This window comes from Bombus flavifrons, chromosome 7, assembly GCF_040668555.2.
Source record: "Bombus flavifrons isolate JBK064 chromosome 7, iyBomFlav1_principal, whole genome shotgun sequence".
NCBI classification, from domain to species: domain Eukaryota; kingdom Metazoa; phylum Arthropoda; class Insecta; order Hymenoptera; family Apidae; genus Bombus; species Bombus flavifrons.
In genome coordinates, this window is record NC_138448.1 from 16095253 (window position 1) to 16119239 (window position 23987).

General features: G+C 38.5%; 4 protein-coding genes across 8 annotated transcripts in view; 3 read left to right on the top strand and 1 right to left on the bottom strand.

Moving 5' to 3' along the window:
- The first annotated feature begins 11 nt into the window (after nt 1–11).
- Nucleotides 12–1326, top strand: LOC138181579 (transmembrane protein 138). 2 transcript variants are annotated; one of them, XM_069116512.1, is made up of 4 exons: nt 12–754; nt 829–901; nt 973–1147; nt 1207–1321. In XM_069116512.1, exons 1-4 carry the CDS (start codon nt 621–623, stop codon nt 1311–1313), a joined length of 489 nt encoding a protein of 162 aa, XP_068972613.1. In that variant the 5' UTR covers nt 12–620; the 3' UTR covers nt 1314–1321. The 2 variants fall into 2 exon arrangements, with proteins under 2 accessions (XP_068972613.1, XP_068972612.1); XM_069116511.1 differs by having other exon boundaries at nt 973–1326.
- On the bottom strand, nt 970–5755 carry LOC138181569 (E3 SUMO-protein ligase ZBED1). Its single transcript, XM_069116497.1, has 4 exons — nt 4067–5755; nt 3565–3980; nt 3330–3484; nt 970–3253 (listed from the first exon to the last, which is right to left on the bottom strand). Exons 1-4 carry the CDS (start codon nt 5348–5350, stop codon nt 2931–2933), a joined length of 2178 nt encoding a protein of 725 aa, XP_068972598.1. The 5' UTR covers nt 5351–5755; the 3' UTR covers nt 970–2930.
- Nucleotides 5756–5764: 9 nt separating this feature from the next.
- On the top strand, nt 5765–7935 carry PIG-B (phosphatidylinositol glycan anchor biosynthesis class B). 2 transcript variants are annotated; one of them, XM_069116500.1, is made up of 2 exons: nt 5765–6098; nt 6190–7935. In XM_069116500.1, exon 2 carries the CDS (start codon nt 6272–6274, stop codon nt 7739–7741), a length of 1470 nt encoding a protein of 489 aa, XP_068972601.1. In that variant the 5' UTR covers nt 5765–6098; nt 6190–6271; the 3' UTR covers nt 7742–7935. The 2 variants fall into 2 exon arrangements, with proteins under 2 accessions (XP_068972601.1, XP_068972603.1); XM_069116502.1 differs by having other exon boundaries at nt 5765–5958.
- A 4448-nt stretch (nt 7936–12383) lies between these two features.
- The window catches only part of LOC138181567 (RNA-binding protein fusilli-like), a 28997-nt gene continuing 17393 nt past the window's right edge, over nt 12384–23987 (top strand). Inside the window, exons 1-3 of one of the 3 annotated variants that reach the window (XM_069116491.1) lie at nt 12384–13371; nt 22228–22422; nt 22621–22849. In XM_069116491.1, coding sequence (XP_068972592.1) covers nt 13225–13371; nt 22228–22422; nt 22621–22849 — 571 coding nt within the window. In that variant the 5' untranslated portion in view covers nt 12384–13224. The remainder of the gene's footprint in view (nt 13372–22227; nt 22423–22620; nt 22850–23987) is intronic. The other 2 variants (XM_069116494.1, XM_069116492.1) reach the window with 2 other exon arrangements.

The following is a 23987-nucleotide window of genomic DNA, read 5'->3' on the forward strand; positions in this document are numbered from 1 at the left end:
CACAATTCGATACATTATGTTGAACACAATTATATGTCATTTTTTTAAATCAATTGATACGTCACGAGTTTCCATTTAATTTATACAGTTTAAATCCAATTGATGCAACTTTTATAACACTGCCTGAGGTAAACATTCATAAGAGATTTAACAAAATCTAAAAAATTTATTTTATGCCAGACGTTATGAATCATTTTTGGGTGCAATATATACAATATTGCCTCGTTAAATTGACCGCTGATCCATATTAAATCTGGTCAGCTAACAAGGTAACATCTGTGCCAGGAATTTTATAAAACGAATGTACAATGGATTGAGAGATATAGTAAGACAGTGATACTCCATTCCGTTCCACAATCAACCCAAAATGCATGCGTAGTGCTGAGATGGGTAATGTAATATAGTAGTAATATGTATACAGTTAAAACAGAGAGATATAGTGGGGATAACAACGGCCAAATAGTAAGGTACAATTCCGGTCATTTAGCGAGACAGTATTGTTTACGTTTACGTACTATTTTGTGTTGTCATAGCAACCTATAGAATCTAACGATATGGTCATATGCAGAATTGTGATTTTATGAATTACTGTACATTAGTGAATTATTTTTCTGTAATAAATGAGTACAATAAATACTAAGAGATATCTAGTCACTATAATCATACAATATTTAGTACTATTCTTTGATATTTTTGTTAATTCGTTTGCTACTTTCTCCCGAGCGAATCCAATTAATTTATTAATTCTCTACGTGTACGTGATGCTTTTATCTTTAAAATGATAAAAAAGTATACACAATTGAATTGTATTTAATTTTTGTTTTTAAGGGCTCAAGATATTTGTCTTATTATGACTATTACACTTTTACTAGTTAACTTCTTTTCCACTTACATTTTTCAGGTAAATATCACTAAAAGTAGTTAAACTAATATTTTAAATAATATTGCAAGAAATGTATGTTTTTCATGCAGATAGGATTAATACAATTATTATATACAAAATTTCGTGTAACACTAATATTGTGTATCATATATATGGTATTGAGCATTAGTTTACATACATGGGACATTAAAGTGCACTGGTCATCACCTCTCAAATACTATTGGACTAAAGATTTTCATGTTTTTTACTCATTACATAGAGGAGGTAACATCTTTTCAATCAAGTTTATGTACATAGTATTATTACAATTATTTCATGTTCAGTTGCAGTTTTACACTATTATTTCTATAAAAGGGCATCTCTTAGAATCGCAGATCCAAGATTCTATGAAAGTTCAACGTGGATTCAAAGCCAGTTCAGCCTGTCATAATATTTATGATTAGTTAAGTGTTACGAAAGAAACTAACAAAAGCTTTTCACCTGTAATAAGTGGAAGAAATGTATAATAGCAAAAAAAGATTTCCTATAATTCTTGTAAATATTTTTACTTTATCTACAATGAAATATAGTTATTGCTAAAACAAAATTTAAGTGGAATAATATTACAATTTCCCTTTACCTTAATTTGAGTTTTTCAAAAATATTTATGTCTGGTATAGTATATCTGCTACAGATGTAATATACAATAGCAATCAATTTTTAAAAGTATTTTTAAGACTAATTCATTTTATATACAGTATAAAAAGTATTAATAAAGTACTTTTTACAATTATTTTGACATTTTACAAAAATAAAATGTAAAATTTTATACATTTTGCGAAGCATACGTATATGTAACTCATATTATACAATACTATATTACATACATTTAAACACTAAATTATAATTCATAAGTCATTAAACAAATAAACATACAAAATGTACTAATAATATAGATATTACTCATAATATAAAATGTTAAGTTTGTACTACATTAGTATTTCTAAAATATAAATTAATATCACAAGAATACATCTTTTGAAATTCTCATCTATTAATGACAAAGGTAAGAGCTGAAAATGATCAAATGATTTATTAATTCGTTAAGATGATCATTCCCATCATTATTATTATTAATAGAAAGAAATTGCGAAGAGAATTTTTATAAAATTTCAGAAAATTTGCAATATAACTTAGCATAACATCTTTAATATACAAAAGTAAATTCATTATAAATTATTTATTAATCACTTCACGCATGCATTTCAATTTTAAGTTAAGTAATAACAGCATTTTTTTGCAAAAAATGCAAAAACTTTAATATCGTATCTTTATGCAATATTTACAGCATCAAAATTTTATTTTCAATGCTTTATAACATTTAAGAATTTTTATAAAGATTAATACATCGTACCTGTTGCAAATGGAAAACTATTATCTCTTATCAATTTCTATAAATGAGACTTACTTAACTTTTGTTATCTCTCAATTTTTCAATCTTGTATAAAATTGTTTTGATAGCCAAATCTTTTCTAGAATTAATAATGTCCTATTACAGTAGGCTCATTTGCGTAATAAAAAAAAAACACAGATTTCATTAAATCATAATGACACTCTAATGTTCTCATTCAAAATGTTTTTACACTTGAGATACAAGATGGCAATTTCAAAATATGGAGTTTGTCAGATTTTTTTGAAAATAAATGTATTTCTTTTTTGTAAAACGTTTAACAAATATGTTTATACATTCACCAATTTTAAATTTGACTTTTAGAATATTATAAGATTCTAATAGTTCAATAAAAGTAAAAATGAAATATATATCATAATACAAGGCGAGATTGAAAAATTTGAGAAATCGCCGATAGAAGTTGTCGCTTGTTATTGTTACTGCGATTCTGAAATCTCTTTAATCTACCCTCGTATATTATATAAATAAAATTAATTTAAATTAGCGACTTGTAGCTCTGCTTATTATTTCATTTAAATTTTCCTAGGAGCCTCACTTTAAACTTAAAATTACGTAGAATCTATCAACATTACAGTTCAGTGAAACTTAATATTTCCTTCATACGGTATGATTACCATGAAGGAAGAGTAACTTATCTATTAAATGAGGAGGTAAGGCCGTTCGCCTAGCGTCGTATAAAACTTGCACTTCTGCCGGAATTCTACAGGGTGGTGCGCAACATGCAGGTACGCAATTGTATTTACAAGCCAATTTGCCCAAATTTGGGCACTTTGCAGAAATTTTTGCCCACCATTGAAGAGGGCAGTAGTCAAGTGGTGCGGTAGATTCAGAATGATATTGTACAAGTTCAAGATCTGCCTTTTCTTCTGCAGGCATTCCACTTTTCATCGAACATAATCCTCCAAGCAAGAATTCCATACCTGAATGCAATTAAAATGTATTTGTTTTTCCAATGATTTTAAAGATTAATGTCATTACATAGCTCGAAATATTTACCTGATACACGACTTTTCTTAGTCAGAGGCTCTTCTTCAACTTTCATATTTATATTATCACCAGATTCTTCTTGTATTAGTTTCGTCAACATTTCTTTTATATCAGTCGCTACTGAATTTTTATCTTCTTCAGTAGCATATGGTAATTGCTTAAACCTAATATATCATATAACATTAATTGTGGTTTTCGAAATTTAGACTAGAGAAAAGTTATCCGAATAATAATGTATAATTACCTTGGATCCAGGGTAGTTGCAATTTGAAGTAAAAGAGTAACGTTATAATCTGCATATCTGTCACAAAGCATATCAGATAAAGATTCTTTGAAAGCCTTTGCTTTTTCACTATCACTTTCTTTTATTTTAAGATGAGAAGATACAAGCTGCCAGAGCAGTGGTTTTAATAAAGATATCAACGGTATCTTTTCCTCGCTAAGCGTCATAATAGTAACTTTAAATGGTTCAAGCACATTTACAAGATCCTCTACGATCTTCCATTGATCATTTGTCAAATCAACTACCTCTTGATCAATACCTTCCATGCTTTCTAAAATTGACGTTACAATATTACGACGAAGAACCATTTGCTCCAGCATGTTGTACGTCGATGTCCATATAGGTGGATAATCCATTAACATAGCATTTTCATCCAACTACAATTATATCAAATACATTATAAAGCAACAACTTATTATATATTTTATAAATGACATATTTACGATAACATCCTTTTACTTACTTCCAATAATTGTTCCTGCATAGTTAACGCCGCAGACGCAGCTGGATGACTTATAATAGCTCCAATGGCTGCCCTACATTTTGCTAGTATGGTAGCAACTTCCGGGCTTTCAAAACAAGCTTGAGCACACACTTGTAAAGTATAAAGTAAACAAGGAACTAATGTTAATCCTCGATTTGTCAAAGCATTCAATAATTCTGTCCTGGATGTGGCTACTACTACTGCAGTTATCCTTTCTATTTTCAGATCCCAATCAAGTAATAAAGAATCTATCGCGTTACCCCACTGAGATTCCTCCCAATCTAAAGGAGCATGAATAGTACTTAACACTTTACATTCTAACACTGGTTCACCAGAGTTTTGATAATACACAGAAATAGTAACAAATCGTTCGTCAGAATTTGATCTCCACTCCTCAATAGTCAAACCTACTTCACTCGTTATACAAGATAGAGTTGTGGCTACTGATTCACGGAAGGTATCATAAATCTTTGGTATTATTTCTTCTTCTAATTTATTTTTACTAGGGATTTCGCAGGGTGAACGCAACGTTGCAACTAGTCTTTGAAAACCACGTCCTTCTACCACTTCTGGCAATTGTAAATCCATAATAATAAATTCAGCTATAGCGTCTGATACAGTCTTCCCATCGATACTCGACTGATTAATAGGATTATCTTCCGGCATAAGAAAAGCCACATTTTGACTATTGCTCCCAATGTTAGAACCACTTTTAATCATAACTCGCAAAGGTTGACCAATTGCTATATCGTCCTCGATGTTGGATAAACTTACATTTGGATCAGTCACGAATTGAATATCCCCATCTATTTGGACAGTACCATCCGCATTGGTAGTGTAAATATGCTGGGCAGAAGTTAAACCTGCTTTTAATAATTTCTTTTGTGCCCTTCTCTCTTTTGTTTCCTGAGAAAGTACTTGTCTGCGTGGCGGATTAGTAGCTTCTAGTTCTAAAAGTTCTTGAGCATGTTTATTTTGTAAATGCATACGCAAATTACTGGTGTTACGATTATATGCAATTTGAGTTTTACATAATATGCAAACGATCTTTACTTTAGTGAGAATATCTCCATCGTCTGTAGCTGGAAATCCGAAAAATTTCCAGTAAATACTTCTCATTGACATAGGTACTACTAATTTTTTATAAGTATAAGTATACTTTTCTTCCATCATTTTGGCTAGTACCATTTGCATTTCACTTTTCGAGTCATCTGTTGTCGCTGATTTTCCGTTGTTAGACAATGTTATCGGTTTACTTTCCATAATTGCACACGAAAATACATAAGTACCGGCACGTCGTATTTTCCACTTATTAAAATATACATAAACGATATTTCTCGCAATAGTAGTATTTCATAGCGTTTCTTCTCGTCAAAATGGAAGATCTCCGTTGCATAATTTAAAATACAACTGTTTATAAAGATGCATAATCCTTTTCACGTATCACCCCTTTAACATGGTTATGAAGGAATAACAAATTTACCGCGAATACTCCGATATCTCAAAGCAGCAGTTTGACGAATTATTTTACAGATATCGAACTTCAATTTCTCGTTTCGAAAAGAACGATGCACGATCGGTTATCGACCACCTCTCGTAACGATGCTATCGACTTTAGTTCATTTGCTCAAAGAAATATCGCTACGTAGACCTCTCAACTAATCGATTTCATGAAACAACATGGAGTCAACGAAACGCCATCTGCATCGATTAGTGGATACTATTTCATATTTTCGTTCTTCGAATTAATCGTGAAACATACTTGAAAACAGCAAATAAACAGCAATTTTGTTATTTAAATATAAAATTAATCATCGATAATTGTATGCAATACGTTTGCTATTAGCAAATTTGTCATTTCTCAAACGAAGGTAACGACAATAATTGCTTCCTGTTACGGTGCAGCAAACATTTGTATATTGTATTGTTGTAAATGTAATTTTTATAACATTGTTATTAACGATATCAATAAGAGCAGAAGGACTTTTGTGAAAACACAAGTGGATATGATGTAACAACTTCTAATGAAATAATCAATCGTCCTTAAAAAACTAACCTAAAATCTGACTTTTATCACATATCGTCTTTTTGTACTTTTATAGGTGTTATATAAGGTATATTATATGTTTTGCGCAATATTTAAAGGCATTCTTATATTTAACGAGCTATTTCAAAACATAAGAGATGCATATATCGAAGAAAACAAGAGTGTTGTCTTATTTGGTGGTATGGAGGTTAATTTCTGTCTTCGTGGTTCAAACCGCGCATGTACCGGATGAATATTGGCAATCATTAGAAGTTGCTCATCGTTTAGCATTTGGATATGGATATGTTACGTGGGAGTGGGACATGAAAATTCGTAGTTACATATATCCATTTTTGTTATCCGTTATATATCAAGCGTTAGCGTCGATATCATTAGATTATGTAATAATATTAACAACGGTACCTCGAGTACTTCAAGCAACGATCAGTGCTTACGGAGAATACAAATTCTACGAGTGGTCCAAGAATAAATGGGCACTGTATAGTTTATGCATAAACTGGTACTGGTATTATTGTGCCACTCGTACATTGATTAATACCTTAGAAACTGCATTCACCATGATAGCTTTATCGATATTTCCATGGCGTGACAGTAATATTAGAAGCATAAACTATTTCTGGATCGTAGGGTTTTTATGTATGATTAGACCAACCGCTGTTATTATATGGTTGCCTTTATGTCTTTATCATTTATGTACAAGTTTAGAAAACAAGTTGACGCTAATAAGTCGATACAGTGTAATATGTATTATCTGTTGTTTCAGTTCGATATTATTGGATAGTTACTATTATGGTACGTTAACTATATCTCCTTGGGAATTCTTTCGTGTGAATGTACTTTATAAGGTTGGTGATTTATATGGAACTCAACATATATTATGGTATATCGTGTGTGGATTACCAGTACTTTTAGGGTGCCATTATGTTTTATTTCTATTATGTATTTTTCAAGTAACAAAACATCCATCCAGTTTTCACCGTCAAGCAGTTATGTTAGTCGTTATAGTTTGGACATTTGGTATCTATTCTTTGTTGGCTCATAAAGAATTTCGATTTTTATTACCTCTTTTACCAATGTGTATATACGTATGTACCTCGTGTACATTCTCTTTGAATGCGAAGTTCATAAAAACAGCAAGAAATATTTTTGTGGGGCTATTAATACTGACCAACGTATTACCTGGCCTTTACTTTGGTTTAGTACATCAACGTGGATCGTTAGATCTAATGAATCTGCTTCATAAGGAAGTTGTTAATACCGATAATAGCAACATATTGTTTCTCACTCCTTGTCACGCTACTCCTTTATATAGTCATTTACATACGAACGTATCTACCAAAATACTAACTTGCGAACCTAATTTTACCAATAACATAAGCTATATGGACGAAGCCGACACGTTTTTTGCAAATCCAATGCAGTGGCTCGATGAAAATTATAGCAGTAACAAAAATACTACAATTCCTAATTATGTAATATCGTTTGATCATATTGTACCGAAAATACGTCGATTTTTGAAACATTATCGACTGCGGTCGCAAATTTTTTATACGCATTTTCCACAATCGAATTATGGAAAATACATTTATGTGTATAAGCGCAAATGAGAACTCGGTAAACGAAAATATGTATTTGCTTTGTTGCGCCAGTAAATTATTCTTTATTACCGTTATTTATGGTTATACTACTTGACTTGTATCACGCTATTTATTAACTGGTTGTTTTTATTTGTTTCCCGAAATAAATATTTTCACGAATCTCGTTAACTCATCGACAAGTGAAAATAATTACGCGCGCAAGACATCTTGGCCTTAGAAATATCAACAGATTACTTACGCGGTAACGTCTCGTCTTATAATTTGTAGGACGAAGGATTGATATAAATTTGGGTTGGGATAAATTTTTATGAAACCACTGACAATACCAAAGCTATACTCGGACAATGACGATCAGTTGACCGTTATATTTGACTTTCGATGATTTAGAAATTCACTTATTTTCTAATTGCCGAGAAATGGGAGATAAGCATATACCGTTACCATAAAAGGCTCGGATCTTATTTAGAAAGCTTACGCAAGGACGATAATCCTAACGGCACTTGTTCAATGCTGATGACATGTATGGTTGGTAAATATAATACTAATCTACGGTATTAGATATCTAAATACTTAACTATCGCGTATCTACGCATGTAATAACTTGCAGTCTATACAAATAAGAGATCGAATAAAATAGGATAAATGAGAGAATAAAGTTTTACAGTTACTTTAGCTGGCAATTAATTTTCAATAAATAGAGCAAAATAAATGGAAATTTTCTCGAGATTAATTCTATCGGATCTATATCGGATCGAATATATTATATATCGGATGGAATATATTTGAAAGAAAGAAGACGGAGGAAGAATACATAGAGCGAAGACAAATAGAAAAGAATCGGGCAAACGGGAAGAGAAACGAAGAGAAGTAGGCAAGAGAGTTATCGGTAAGACGCTAAGTCCGAGAATATAGCGATCGTAACCGCGAATAAAGAAAGGCGGACATGGTAAAGTAACGCAAAGTAAAGTAAGGTAACTTGTGGCTATAATCGAAGGTACGGTAAGATGGTGCAAGTGGGATGGAAGAAAATATAAAGAGGGGACTGACTACATGGAGTCAACGTTCCGAGCGGGTCAGCGACCAGTTCTGTCTTCTTCTCTCTCACCTTCCTCTCGTGTCCTTTTCCTCTATCGCGATACTACTCTTCTTTCATGGCTGTCTTTCCGTATTAGAAATTTCATTTTATCCTTCGTTCGATCGGTCGAAAGAATCTTAAATGACTTATCGTTCGGAACGCATCTTCGACGTCTATTCTTCGTTGGATTCGAACGACGTTGCGCGATTTAAATATAATACGAGGAACGCGATTCATCGCGGAAGAAGCATCGTGATTTGCGATGGTTTGAAAGTTACGTACAGCTACGAAAGGCACGAGTATAATCCTTGCCGGGGAGAAAGTTCTGTGCAACGGTGAATCCGCTCCCCTTCCTTCTCTCTCTCTCTCTCTCTCTCTCTCTCTCCTCTCTCTCTCTCTCTCTCTCGTGAAAGAGCATCCAAAACGAATTGTTTCATCCTGTGAGGTATAGGCAGCTTAGCTGTTGCGACGTAATATGTTGAGACGATTCGAGAAAAAGGAAGATCGACCGATGTCGTTTCGGTCCAGTAAGAAATTTCCGAGTGTTTTCGAATCGCGTGTCAGATTTTATTTTACGTTTCGCGGCTCCTCGCTGTATTTTATCGATCGTTATTGGTCTTTCATTGACCTGTCAATTCGACGAAATAGCAAAATATCAAAGTTATTACCGAAACAAGGTACGATATGCATCGGAGCGGTAGATTAATTTCACGCTGGCGAACGTCACTGGGTTAAGCTATACGGTGACCCTGACGTAATATATTTATAATTATATCGATTTGTAAGCAGAATTTGTTCTTTTAATAGAGGTTTTCTCTTTCGAGCTAACTTTCCATCGCAACGTTATCGTTCGTTCGCGTTACCCCGATCAAATAATCGTAACTTTGTCCGGAGAAGACTCAAACGCGCTTTAGGAAGCAGCAGGTGTTGTTTGGCAGGTGTCCCTAACTCGAGCAAGTTCTCTTTTTCGTATCGCCCTCTCGCGCCTCTGCTTCGTTTACGAGCGACCATCGAAGGCTCGATAAACGAATCAACCGCCTTTCGTCGTGTCTAATTCGTCGACTAAGAGAATAACGAGTCTCGCAGAGACCTTTACGATCGTATTCGAACGTTCATTCGCTCGATCCTCGCCTCTTTCGGGCAAAAAAGAATCGCCGGGACGCTACATATTAGGAATATACACGGGACGTTTAATATTCGCGACTATTCTCGAACAGCGCAACACTCGCCAACGTAGAAGTAATACGAATGTAACGCGAAAAGTTCAGAGTCCGATATCGCGAACCGGCTTTCCTTCCATCGTCTGCGCAGACTTTGCTCCTCGAGCGTAGACTTTGGTCTCGCGCGATTCCCATCGCCTGTTCGCGCGAACTTTGTACACCTGTTCCGCCGCGTGTACAAGGATCTTGTCCCTGCTATTCCGTCTTACGTGCCGTCGTATACACAACGTCGATTTATAATTTCGTGTTTCACGATAGTCGTATCGCAAATATTAGACCCGCTGTCGCATTAGATATACGTACGTATATGTATGTACATATATCTTTTCTTTATCTGTCGTACCGCATAGGTACTTAAACTTTACCTTTATTTGAGAAACGTAAATAATTCGAAGGTAACGCTGATAAATATTTATATCGTAGAATGCAGCGAAAGACCAAGCTCGTAAATAAACGTCGAGGCAATAATGTCCGCTCCGATATATGCGCACGTAAAACGTACGTACGTCGAACGTAAGAACGAATTTACGTGAATGGCGAGTAGCAAAAAGGTATCGTAATAACAACGTAGTTGATTTGTTCGCGAGCAAGGGCAAAGGTTTATACGTATACGACTATGTCCATTTTCGATGTTGGTCCATCATAGACCAGCCGACGGTGCACTTGTCCTCCTCTGGCCGTCGTTACGCGCTGTCGAGCCCGACCAATCACAGCAGGCAGGCAACAGGTGACCGACCAATCCGGTCTCCCTGTCACGACGTCGTCGCTCTTACATAGCGCTAAGCATTTCGCTTCTACGGATATTCCTACCAAATCCAACGATCATCGCTTTCCCGTTTTCTGCTTCTCTGTCTCTACGTAGCTCTTCTCATTCTCCCGTCTTCCCACCTCAAGCGTTCGACGTGCCAACCTGTTGTTCGTTAGCTTTCCTTCGCTCTCTTTCCTTCACCTTCCTAGGTCGATTTAACGTAAACTCTGTACACGCGTACGTACTGTTACATATCGCGTATGTAATATACTACGCGTATTTCACTATGGCGCTTTTTTTTTTTTACACACACGGAGCAGACGCGTAGTTTGGAATTTTAATTTTCACAGATTCGCCAGTCGGTTCTCGACACGACACGGACGATCGGCTGGTTTCTAGAACGACGCAACGAAGGATCAAGGATTCTTGAATGGCGGTGGTCAGTTTTAAATAGAGATCTACGTGGGTACTCGTACACGATCGTATGCATAGGGATATAAATGGGCATGATTTCGACGAAAAGAACTTAAGACGGATCTACAAGTTTCCACACAACGGATAACGAGATGTATCTCCGAAGAGATAAAATCGATAATCGATATACGATTATCGTTTGTAATTCTACCGTTGTAAATATATAGCCGCTATGCTATAAGCTGTATACGAATTGTTTACAAACAGACTCGTAGTTTTCGTTCGTCCGTTCTTTACCTTGCAGTAGGTGGAGTAAGGTAAGAAAGGAATGCGGTTCGATAGTACTCTCGTAGATAATTACCTATACATTTGTTTCCGTAGATAAGTAAACGTATCCGTGTACAGATGTACGTAAGGACGCGAGGAAATCGATCGGATTATTTTAGAAAGAGGAAAAAAAAAAAAAAAAACATTGTACAGAGTATCGAGTATTCGACGACTTTTCAAAGCGTAACACATTCGCGGGTCGCGTTTAAAAATCCAAGAAGCCTGGAGCGAAAGATGGAAAGAGAGGTACGGACAAGCGAAGTAAGACTAAGACGCGTTGTCGCGTACACGCACGTTATCAAGGCCGTGATCACGTTATGGAGGGAGCACCTCGAATCGAGGGCACCGTCGACGTTACCTATACGTACCTGTGATCACTTATAGAGCCTCTTTATAACTCGGAAGAAGCGCGCCTCGGTTAGCCGCCATTTTTGTTTCCTCGCGATCACCACCTTCCACCTTCCCCTTGTCGCACCTCCTCCAATCGGGCATCCGTATGTGTTCCTGGTCGAACGGATCCGGAGTAGAGAGGATTCATTCATACGCACGAATACTATCGCTTCGGATCGGTTCGATGTATCGAACGTTTACCTATCGCTCGGTCCGCCATGAAAAAGTAAAACGTGGCGCTCCAGGTGGAAAATAATCGCGGTCGGGGGAAGCGGGGCGAGCGTACCGCAAAGCGAGTGGAATGTCTGCGCACCTGGCCAGTGCGTCGCTGCTTTGACCTGCCTTTCCCTTCGCCTCTTTTAACCTGGCTACGTTGCGTTTTCGCTGCTGGCAACGTGCAACGAAGCTCGTTCGTCTATTCCTAAAACTATAGGACGTCGAATCCTCGTAAACGTTAACCGCGTATATTTCCAGTATCGATGGAAGAAGTTTCTGGAATCGAAACGTACCGTGCGTCGCGTTATCGTCGTTAGCTGGTAATTTCCGCGTTTTTTCAACGTGCCTCGTTCGGTCCTTGTCGCGTGCATTCGGCCGGGCGAGCACCGGGCTGCGCGTCCTTGTTGCGCGTACGTGCGCGTGAGTTCACCGTGCGGGAAATGAAGCACGGGAACGAGCAAGAGGGTCTCTCCTGCTAGCCAACGAGCGACGACGGGTTCGATGCGCAGTCGCCAGGTGAGGCAACGACGACGTGTGCGCGCAACGGTTGGGGTTGGCCAGTGTTGCACGAAACCTTGCCACTCGCGACGCGCGGCGGTTCGTCGACGGTGATAGAGCCGCGGAAACACGGATTTTTAACTCGCGCGGCCACTTTCCCGGGATCCGTATACGTCCTGTTATCGTCGCGATACCTGAGAGCCGTGAGCGAACGTGGCGCGCCGCAAACACAGTAGACATCGCGCTATTGTCCTACGGACTCGGGATTACGGTCGTCGATCCTTAACCTCAAAAATAAATAAGACAACATGTCGTTGAAAAAGGATAGCAAGAGTAGTCTGTGTTGAAGAACGTGATCGAGCTTTAAAGTGGAACGGTGAAGGTTTTACTCACAGGTGGGACAGCCGGAGGATAATAACACGAGTATTAAGCGTGGAGTTAGTTTTTCGGCCTCGTCCAGGACACGGTTACGTGTCGTACGTTCCGTGCCCGCACGGTGAAGTGTGCTACTTCGATAGGTAACAGGGTTCAGGTGTACGTTGACCCAGAAGTGAGTAGTGTTCGGGACGGATAGCGACGGGAACGAAAGGTAGACCCTGGCACGATGCAGACGCAGGGCGCTACGAGGGGACCGACTCACTTGGTTGCCCTTTATGTGGCGACGGCGGGTCTCCAGGGTAATGCTCTCGGCTCCGACGAGGAAGAGATCACACTGTTGGTTTACGTGCTCATCGACGTGCAACAGAACAGGGTACGTTTCTACGCCGATGATTTAAGTAAAATTTCAGAGAAAGACAAACGAAAGATCGGAGCAACGATAAGGTAAATTTAAATTACTCGCTCGTTCGTCCATTTGTCAATCGTCAGAGTCGTTTGAAAACAGACGGTTTATCATATATATATATATATATATATACATATCATAGAATATGTATATTCTTCCGAACTTTGCTCGGCGTTCGAATGGAATTCTAGCGACAACTTTCTAGATACGTATTTCAATTTGCGTCGGTCGAATTACTCGCTATTGTTTGGAGGAAAAATCAGAGATACGTACGCGGTAGAAAGAAACAAAATCGGCGATTACGCGAACTGTTTGCCAACTAACGCGCTAAAATTGCCTTTTGATAAAGTTCAGTCGTACGTACTGCTAAAAATGATTCACGGATTCCCGTTGTTTGCGTTTGCTGCATGTGCTTTTTACGACGATCTAAGTGACATATGTATCGATCTATGTTACGTACGTACGCGATCCTTCGAACGATCTTTACGTTGGTCACGGAAAATGATTCGCATACGCTGTAATAATTCTCGAAAGACGTTCTTTCACGGACAATCGTCGTTCGAGTTTCCTCGTCGGACACGATGTTTTTCCTTCGTATTTCTTCGTTCGATTCGAATCGATGGTGTTCAACGGGCGATCGTGTACTTTTAACCGATCGTTTTGCCGAAGTCGCGACACAGGAAACGATTCGACGTATCGTTCGACTTTCACGAACGTTTCCTCACCGTTGTCAATCTTGGTGCGCGTTGCACTGGCACCGCGCCGTGCCGCCGTATCGCCGTGCCTCTGCATGTCTCCGGCTGCCATTGTTTCTCGAATTATCCGGTGGAGGCGGAGCGTCGCGCCCTCGAAAGGTCGTCCATTAGCTCCAGCTTTGCCATCGAGATTATCTGGCGCCATGGACTCCGTCTCTCATTAATTCTGCCATATTACGATACCGGCACTCTTCCTCTTCCAACTTCGTTCCTAATCGATCTTAATTGTTATAATTTTCTACTTTTCGACGTTACATAGAGTACACGTTTCCAGTTATCGCCGATGCTTTCGTTCCGATCGTGCAGATTTCACGATACGTCAACGACGCGTCCAAGTTAAAACGGAAGACCCTCGACCGGCACAATCTTTTGTAAATATACCTGAAGAAATAGCCTCCAAGTATTTTTACAGTTAGTTGTCGGGGTCGTGCAATAAATCGAGATAGTGTAAGCCTAGTAGTCTGAGTAAGCGTGAGTAAGCGTGTTGTATTAGTAACTTTTGATGTATACTATATACTATAGGTACTATTAAAAATGACATCGACATCTTTGTTTGTCATCGTCGAACTTGACCGACGCTTCGATCGACAGCTCCGCGTTAATATTCAAAGTTAAACGACGTTTGAATCGTTTCCGTTTCAACATCCTTTTCGGACCTTGAGAAACTTCCCTCCGAACAGTCGTTGCCGATTTTTTACCTGTCGCATGCCCATAATCCGTACAACTATAAACATCCGAAGCTTACTACGAGATCGCTGGAAGAAAGACCGGAGGAAACTGCCGCTTGTTTACTCGCTCGTATACTCCTTTATTTTACACGTTTCGTCTAATAACTCGTTCCAATACTCGGACGACGAGTCGTCAAGTCGCAAGCCGAATTTATCAAAGTCGAATTTTCCCGTGACAAAATCGAGAAATCGGGAAGCATCCGGCGCGGCAACAGGTGTGCCTAGTTTTCTTTATTCTTTGTTGTAAACCGCCTTGCACGAGTGCGCCCGAGTTCCAGCTGGACGGTCGTTTCCTTTTTCCCCCTCGAGTCACATACCTGACTATCTCCGATCGAGCTCCATCGAGGACAATGGCCGCCGCCGGTGAGCTCCTCTCGCTTTGCTAGAACCTGGTGTGAATCCGACATCCGATAGATACATACCCGTATTCGTATACCTATTCCTGTTGTTGTTGTCGTTGTTGTTTGTTGTTCGTTTTATCGTCCGAATCGTCCCGCCTGTCAGATTTTTCTGCTGAGCGCCGTTTGCACGACGAGCGACCGGCTCTCGGATTGATCGATGTAAATAGAAGCCGACATTTATTATACCGATATTTACAATCGATTCCACGTGCCCGGAAATGTAATCGAAATCACGGCTATTGGTAGCAACTGGTGGCAACTGATAGGTACCGGTGGCGGATTGGACGAGTTGCGTATCAGCGAAACCTTTCGTAAACTCTAAGACGCGGTATTTAGCCGGATTTTATTGATTTTACGAGTTTAATGACTCTTTAGTGCTACGTATATATCTCTGTGTAATCGTGATAGTAATTAAAAATACAGTTTACACGTAAGAATTTTCTAGCGAACGACAGTCTTGGCTTCTCCATGATCGGACGATCAACGCGTTTTAGAAATAATAAATGTTAGAATACGCACGAGTACCTATACGACCTATACCTATACGAAGTACCTATACGGTTAGAGTACCTATTCGACGAATTAAGGAAGTTGATGCCAGGTATGAAGGATCCGGTATGAAGGAAGGTTCGACTAAAAGTCTCTTACTACAGGTAAATCGGTAGGTACACGCGTTGACGTGTATGTCAATAAATTATTTCCATAGAACGTCTATCTTTGACATCGCAAAACATTACGATAATTTTATCGTTTAAGTTGATATTTTGTACGTAACGTATTATTGACAAATTTTTATCAATAAAAATATAGCTTATCTATTTATATCTTATCGTGCAGCACTATAAGTTAATAAAACAAAATTCGACCCGCGGCAAGCTCGTCGATCTCGGACTAATTCGTATTAACGTAGCATCTTCGTTGCGTAAATCGACTGGTTTTCGGAGAAAGTGTATCGAAAGATTCGTGTAGGATAGGGAAAGCCCGTCGAACGAAAGTTTCCAGTCACTGGGTTGGCTCCGAAACAGAGAATCGTGGAAACTCGCCTTCTTGCTTCGATGGAAACGACAAAATTCGCAACGTGTTAGATATACGGTCTCTCGGATATTCAGAAGTCGGTTGAACGCCTCGATAAATATTACATACGCCCCTCTGTCTCGAGTTTTTTATCGTCGCGTTACAAAACGCAGGTTGCGCCTCTCGCTTTCCGCTCGCGCATTAAGAATGCGGTAACCTCTCTGTACGCGGCGGCTTGTTTCGCCAAAGATTCGCGAAACGTTGCTTCGCCGCTGCCGTGTGAAAAGAGAGGACGTTGACTTAGGCCTGGAAATCAAGATTGCGCTGCGTAGTCTCGAATCGCGAAAAGAATAGGCATCGTGTGGTTTTACTCGAGCGAACGAAAACACGAACCGGGGCCGGGGCTGCGTCTTTAACGCGCGTAATGTCCGTAATTGGAGGCAATCGAAGGACGCGTTGTCGCTTTAAAAGTTAACTTCAAAGTACGAAATAGATTGCGATCCGTTTAGGTCGTCGTTCTTTCACACACCACAAAATTATGCGCTCGCGACGCGAAATGAACGAGAAAGAATATTTAGCGATCCTGATGAAATTCTTTCCAACTGTTTGTATTTTTTAGATTAGAATTCTATCTGACAAAGGACGCCACGACGAACGTATCACGGTAATTAATATCCCAATAAGAGGCAACGTTCTCGCTTTTTCGTTTCCTTTTTAAGCATCTTATATATTCCTCGTAGTTGAACTGGAAACTAAAAGTTGGAAATTGGCGAATCTGGTTCTTGTACCTGGCGTTGGAAGATTCAAGATCTCTTGGAAAAGCTTTCGTTTCCACTATCGTTCTATTCGATTCTAATTTAATCGCAACGTAATTCGTCCGAAGAACGCTTGCGTAACTCGGCTGTCGTGATTCGTTTCCGGTGCTTGAAGTCGATCATTCGAGTCGAACTGTAACGAGCGGCATTAATTTATAGGCTTGACCCTTTGCCGTTTGTTTCCTTGTGCGTTATTCCCTATGGTTCCTCCTAAAATACCTATGCTCCGGTATTAATTCATCGCGTGTGACGTTTCGTCGACCCTACCTTTCTAGATACAATGAAAATTTGACGTTATGTAAAACACTTTGAACTTTGGTTGGCTCTATGACGAAATTCGACTACATTCGTGGTTACGTTGGTAAATCTTGACACGTATCTTCCTATGTAGCTACATAGAAACTTCGAGATAACGTACCTATTCACGGAAGTCAGGAAAATATTTGAACAAACAATTATCCATTATATCGAGTCCCGATATACGTACTTTGTAGAATCAGCTTGAACGCTAATTCATTCTGCCTATGGATCTTGCAAGATGTTTACGGTAAACTGTATCTTGCATCAAAGTATCAAACTTCATCGACAAAGCGACGACGCAGGCTGAAGAGACACTACTAACTAAACACGCTAGACCTAAACGCTAGATTTAATTAGATATTTATACTAAATAATACTTATTTATCTATTAAATAATATTTACCTGCTTATAACAAATACTTGTAAATTATACTTATCTATAATAAGTATTAACCATTATAAATAATTAGCCGTGTCACTGCGCCACGCCAGAAAAATTACTGAAAATTCTCAATGCGAGAATTGATTGTAAATTTCAATAAATAAAAAAAAAAGAAAAAAGAAACAAAGCGACGATAATCGTGTCTCGCTACATTGCTGATAGGCTTTCAAAAAAGTTCCGCGTAGTTGGCACGAAATATTTGCAAAAGTTTTCTATGACGAACGCTCGGAATGTTCAAAATGTGTAAATACAATGGCAAGTCGTTGTACGTCGTACGAGGTCGAAACATGAATTTTCATCGCGTTCGCTGGTTTTGCAAACGCTCGATATTTACTCGGCCGTGCATACGTTCGGAACAGCTATTCCATTATTCCGTTCTTCCTCTATTTTCTTTGGTTTCCTGGACTTTAGATATTACGCGCGCAGCCTGTTATTCGCATCCGACCGCCCCATTCCGGTCCACCATTCCGAAACCACCTTTTTCTCTTCCCTCCATAGTTTCTCCCTCTTTGTGTCGACGTCGTCGCGTCGCAGTCTCGCAAATACCGCTAAGACGTAATATATTCTGTGGGAAAAAAGATTCGAGGAGAGCTTAGCGGACGTTGAAATCCCCTGCCCCGCTGTCCCCACTCGACCATGGGATTGAAATAATAATCTCGATTATCCTGCGCGTCTGAAACGTGCACAAAGCCGTTCAACCGATTAACTTTCGAGCGGCTCGTAGTAACGATAAATGTAACTTTCCAAGAGAATTGTTTTATAGACGGAGAGACAACTTTTCTTCTCGAATATTTATATCTTAATGGGTCACCTTATATTTACCTTCGCCTTTACGATAGTTGAATATAGTAGTTGAAGCTGTTTTTCGAGATATCGACGCTAGGACTAGCGTGAATTAAAACGTAAAACCTGTATCGAAGGAATGAAAGATATACGACGAAAGAAACGAAAAAAAAAAAAAAAAAGAATACATTAACACGGTAGAACATCGTTCAAATTCTTAAAAATACGTCGTTAAAAATCTATCAAATTTCTACAGAAAATTACAAACTGGTTAGGTATTTTTATACTATCCCATTAACATTTTTTAATCGAATTATACAGTACGATTATTTAACGTCGATTCCATCGTGTTCTATCGTACGTGTACGACGTACGAGACTTTCTTTTCTTACGAAGGAATTTGTTGCTCTCGTACTGTTTTCGTCGTCCTCGACGAGGGCAAGTGAGTTCCTCTGTAAGCAACGCAAATCGCGACTTTTGACCGCTTGCCCCGTTCCTACCCCGGTAAATATCGTTCCTCGACTGCGCTCGTTCTATTTGCAATTTATGAGTTCGCCTCGAATCGCATTTTACGCTTCACGTTTATGCCCTTGTTGCTTCGCGCACAACAGACGTTCCGACTTGTCACACCTTAAATACCAGCCACCGTGTACACATATTGTCACCTTTGTTCTTTTTTTTCGGCGCGTTTTAATCTAAAATTTTCTTATCTTCTTTTCCCTATCCACGACTATTCACGTATACGCGTATATCTACGTTTAGAAGAAATGTTGCATTGCCGCTGAATTTGTTATTCTCTTAAATATCTACTTCGACTCGTAGGGCGCTCGGAAATTCGATCAGGACCGAAGACGGACGTTTAAAAGCGTGAAATCCTTTAAAACAAAAATCTCTGCAATAAAATTCTTCATCGGCGTATTGGGTCAAGAACGTTTGGGTCGAGAACAGGTCTCGAAAAAGCCACCTTCTCGGCCCACACCTTGCCAAGGTGATAGCTTACCTTGAAACACTCGAACGGAACAGTCTCTTCGTCCGTCCTTCGAGGACAATTTCTAATCTTAAAATATCATCGTTCCTTTCTTAATCTCCGTTCGAAAACCTGAATCTCATTATCAGAGTCTGATCATTGGTACACAGATCTTTGCATTTATATCGCATACACAATACGTGCCAAATAGGTGAAACAACGTTTCTACATACGCCGTATTTATAAAATATGAATATTTACAAGGTTCGTACATGTAGATATAGTCTGTATTACGTATACAAAATTTCTGCCACGGCGTCGTTACATTATTAAGATAATGAATTCCTGAAAATAAGAACCTATCGCAGAAGCGTGGAAGAAAAGAATTCAATGTAGAAATAAGTTACGAGTAGGTGGTCGAACAAAATGCCCGAAGAGGCACCGTTTCGATTTTCAAAAGACACGATTTATCCGAGACAGGTAACTACGAAGATTTTACTCTGAATTTGCTGTGAAAAATTCTTCTAGAATTAGGAGCTTAAACCAAAGATACACAAAACGCAACGCGAACGTCCTTCTATCTTCTAAAAATACGCTAAACCTTTCACGTTGGCTATTTTGCACGTTTAACAAACATCGACTTATTAACATGGGAGAGAATCTTCGAGTTTCATAGGAAAATTTTCGATCGCCTCGAGTGTGACATTTTTAATCTTCGAACCAGTGACTACGTAAGACTATATAATTAATAGCTAATAATTAACATTTACGTAAATATGTATGATACTGGTTTGCTTACGTATAGTTTACGTTGCGAGTTACGCGACGAAGCTTTATCGACGGAGATAATCCGGGACGATGGCTCGCTCGACATCAAACTACCTTGATCCGTTAACCCTGCCTCGAAGAACCTGCCTATTAAGTTTCTTGCTGTGTGTGACGTCTTCGAACGTGCATTTAGCTATGGACTTCGATAAACGCACCCCGACGTTGCGTGCTTTGCGATATATTTTACGTTGAACGTCTCCGTATGAAAGCACACTGTAGTTCAAAATCTATTAAAAAGATATATTTCTCAACGATAGCAATGTTCGAGCATAAAGCGACGAAGAACTTCGAGAGTCAACGATGTCTTGATCCGTGATGAAATTACAAGTATAACTGAAAATTCGTAATGGAAAACTTTGAACGAAAATGTTTTCCATAGCGTTCTTCGGTGTTTCGTTGTTGAGATTTTTGCGTGTTCTTATTTATTAAAGAGCGACGATTTACGTAATCCTTTCTTTACGCAATGTTTTCGTTTAACGCTCCCCGACGCGTCTCGTATAGCTAATTAACGATCGTATCTCAAAACTAGACACGATGAAGTTTTTCGTGTTCTTTTAGAATTGAGAAATCCGATTCGGCGTTCGCATTGTTCAGTCCGTTTCGATGAAAAAGTTTTCATTTCCAACTGGTCGTTACTTTCTATTCGTATTCGAAACGCGGTAAAAGTTTGAAGGCGTAACGATTTGCCGAATAGAATGCTGAAATCGGTTGTTTACGATACATTATTATTATTCCTTTTTCTTTTTTCCAATGCTTATTTCCAAGTCTTTACCGTCCTTCGCGTGATACGAGTAATTACTCTAAATTCCTAGTCATAATTAACGATTTATTGTACAATTACCAAGACGCGTAGTATGCCATTTTTAAACTCATTTAGATAATCCTATGCTACGTTGCGAGACATAGCGAGGCTTTTATATAAGCGGTCAAAAGCGAATAGGAATGTTTTATTTAAAAATCGTTATCAATCTTCTTACTCCGTCGTTAGAAATAAATCCAAGCATCCGAATGATCAATCAACTACACCCAAAACTATCCAATTACACATTACATACGGATAAAATAACGATATAGATAATATACAATTAACTTATCGAACGTATAATAAAGATATCTACGTATGGTTCTTGTTGTTGCTACAACCATTAAGCTATTCCTTAGAGAAAGTTCTTCGTACAGCATAGGTATAATGTTTTCTACATGACTATTTGGTGAACATTCGCGTCCGATATAATCGTTGTTTCTCGATATGAAGGTGATTTAGGGTTCAGTTCTTATATAAACAAGGACGAAAAGGGCGATGCAGTTTGTTATTGGTATTACGATTACTCATGGCCACGACGTCACAGCCCGTAAATTAACGAACTATTCGTTGCTTGTAAAAATGGAAATATCAGGTAAACGCTGACAATAAATCTTTGTTGCTCGTTTTATCGATATACCCCTGTGTATATGCAACCGTGTAGATCGTAGTTCGAGCTTCACGCGTTGTATAGTCACTGGCGCGTGTGTCATATATATGCTGTCAATGCATCGAGATTACTGGCCTCTGTTATCGGTATAATACGTTCTATCTATTTTCGATCGAACGACACAACATATACACTAAACATTTTTGATTTAGACATGTTATTGAAACATCAACGTATCACCGAATCTTGCATGAAATATTTTAGCGAATTATTATTTACATCTTTTTTATTTGACTAAAATTTGTCACGAGAAATGTTTCAGTGGAAATGCTATGCGTTTAATTATTTGCGAATACATTATTTGTGAATTTTTTACAGGTAATGGGAAGGCAACAGTATATTGTACGACCGATGGTAATGGACGAAAGTTGTACTCCTGGAACCGGTAGCGACAATCCGGCGATTGCCGGAAGTAGTGGAGTCATCAGCGAAGTAGCGTTGGCACACGCTCCGGCGTTATCCGAAAGAAATCTTCGAGAGCACGGAATTCCTCTGGAGCAAGCTATCGAGAAGGTGATTATGTATATCTTTTATCGAGAAAATTTGAAAATGTTTCCAGATCGTTGAAATATATGCATATATGAACGCAATATGCGCAGATCCATTTGTATCTATAGCCTGATAAACGATAAAGAGAATATGGAAGAATATACACGTACAATTCAAATTCGTGTGAGATATTAAAAAGAAAATATTCATTTTTAATAAAAGTTCGAAGCATGGTGGTCCGCCATGTCGTGCGTGACGTCCGGTTCCGCACCACGTTTCGTCGTAGACGGCCAGGCGCCGATGAGACAATGCTTACATCCAGAAGCCTGCAACAAAGACATCAACCTGCCAGAACATTATACCCTCTTTCACGATCTCCGGAAGGAATTCGTTGCTTGCTACTCTACCCATGGAGAGCTCTCGACATTTGGAATACAAGAGATGATGGAATGTATCCTTTTACAAGTTTTATTAAAAACAAAGTTATTCGATTTTTACGTCGTCTTCTATATTCGTCCGCATAATCATTTATCTTGGTGCAGCGTACCCTGCAACAGATGTACGGTCATAGGATCAAATTACTTCCTCTTGAGGAGTCAGGGCACGAAAATATTTCGATGAATTTTAGGCATGTGAAACTTCCCACACTTAAAAAAAAAAAAAAAAAAAAATAAAAACAAAAAAAGAAGGAGGAAAATAATACAGAAGCGTATTAAGAGTTACATGTCGCGAATACGTCGGTAGAATTGCGTAGCGAATTTTTAATACACGGTTGGTCGTCCCATGCGAAGCATTCGTTGTTCAAAGTTGGAAAGTTTAGTTTTCGATACAGTACGACTGCCTTAAGGCGACGACTATGGTCGAAACGAGAATTCCAAGGCGTGCGGCCGTTAGGCGGCGCGACAGAACTCGAATCCAACATATTCGACGAACCTGACGACGAACTAGCCGCTGCGTTGCTTGGCGTAAAGTCAGTCTATAAGCGAGTGGAGGGTATACATATCGTGCTAATCGCGCTCCTACCAGTCCAGCATATATTCGAATATAACAAAATATAAGTCACTTCCTCGAATGTGTTTAATCATCGCGGAGCAAACTTTTGAATAATGTGCGAAAGTGTGTAATTATTTACTGTCTCGGTCTTCGTGTATCAGACAAACAAGAGCATTTCTGATCTCATAATTTTCCGAAATATAAATTGCAATCTAAGCCTGAGGTATGTTTTCCTTATTCTTAGCATGTATACGCGTTGAAAGATCTATTCGTGGATCTGTATGATTTCATTTCGTTGCACGTTTTTATTCGATGAGAGATTTATTTTGAAAAAGGACTTGTTAATTGTAATATTATTACATAATAATTTATGTCCCTTCTTTTTTAACACACGTGGATATTAGTAATAGCAGGCATTTATTATGCATATACTCGTATGTAGTATATATAACACATTTATCTTTCTTTGTTTCTCTGAGATTAAAGTAAAAAGTCTGCCTTTACATATGGTTATATGTATATTGATACATATCGGTTTAATCGCTTCTTTATTTCATGTTCTTTTTCGTTTATGTGAAAGCTGTAGAAATCGCATA

Bases quoted from the DNA above. Each gene is read 5' to 3' on its own strand.
- LOC138181579 (XM_069116511.1), top strand. From the start codon at position 621: ATGAGTACAATAAATACTAAGAGATATCTAGTCACTATAATCATACAA. The intron at 755-828 runs GTACGTGATGCT...TTTGTTTTTAAG, and splicing joins AATTTATTAATTCTCTACGT to GGCTCAAGATATTTGTCTTA. The intron at 902-972 runs GTAAATATCACT...TTTTTCATGCAG, and splicing joins TTTCCACTTACATTTTTCAG to ATAGGATTAATACAATTATT.
- LOC138181569 (XM_069116497.1), bottom strand. From the start codon at position 5,350: ATGGAAAGTAAACCGATAACATTGTCTAACAACGGAAAATCAGCGACA. The intron at 3,981-4,066 runs GTAAGTAAAAGG...ATATAATTGTAG, and splicing joins TGCAGGAACAATTATTGGAA to TTGGATGAAAATGCTATGTT. The intron at 3,485-3,564 runs GTAATTATACAT...ATGATATATTAG, and splicing joins GCAACTACCCTGGATCCAAG to GTTTAAGCAATTACCATATG.
- PIG-B (XM_069116500.1), top strand. From the start codon at position 6,272: ATGCATATATCGAAGAAAACAAGAGTGTTGTCTTATTTGGTGGTATGG.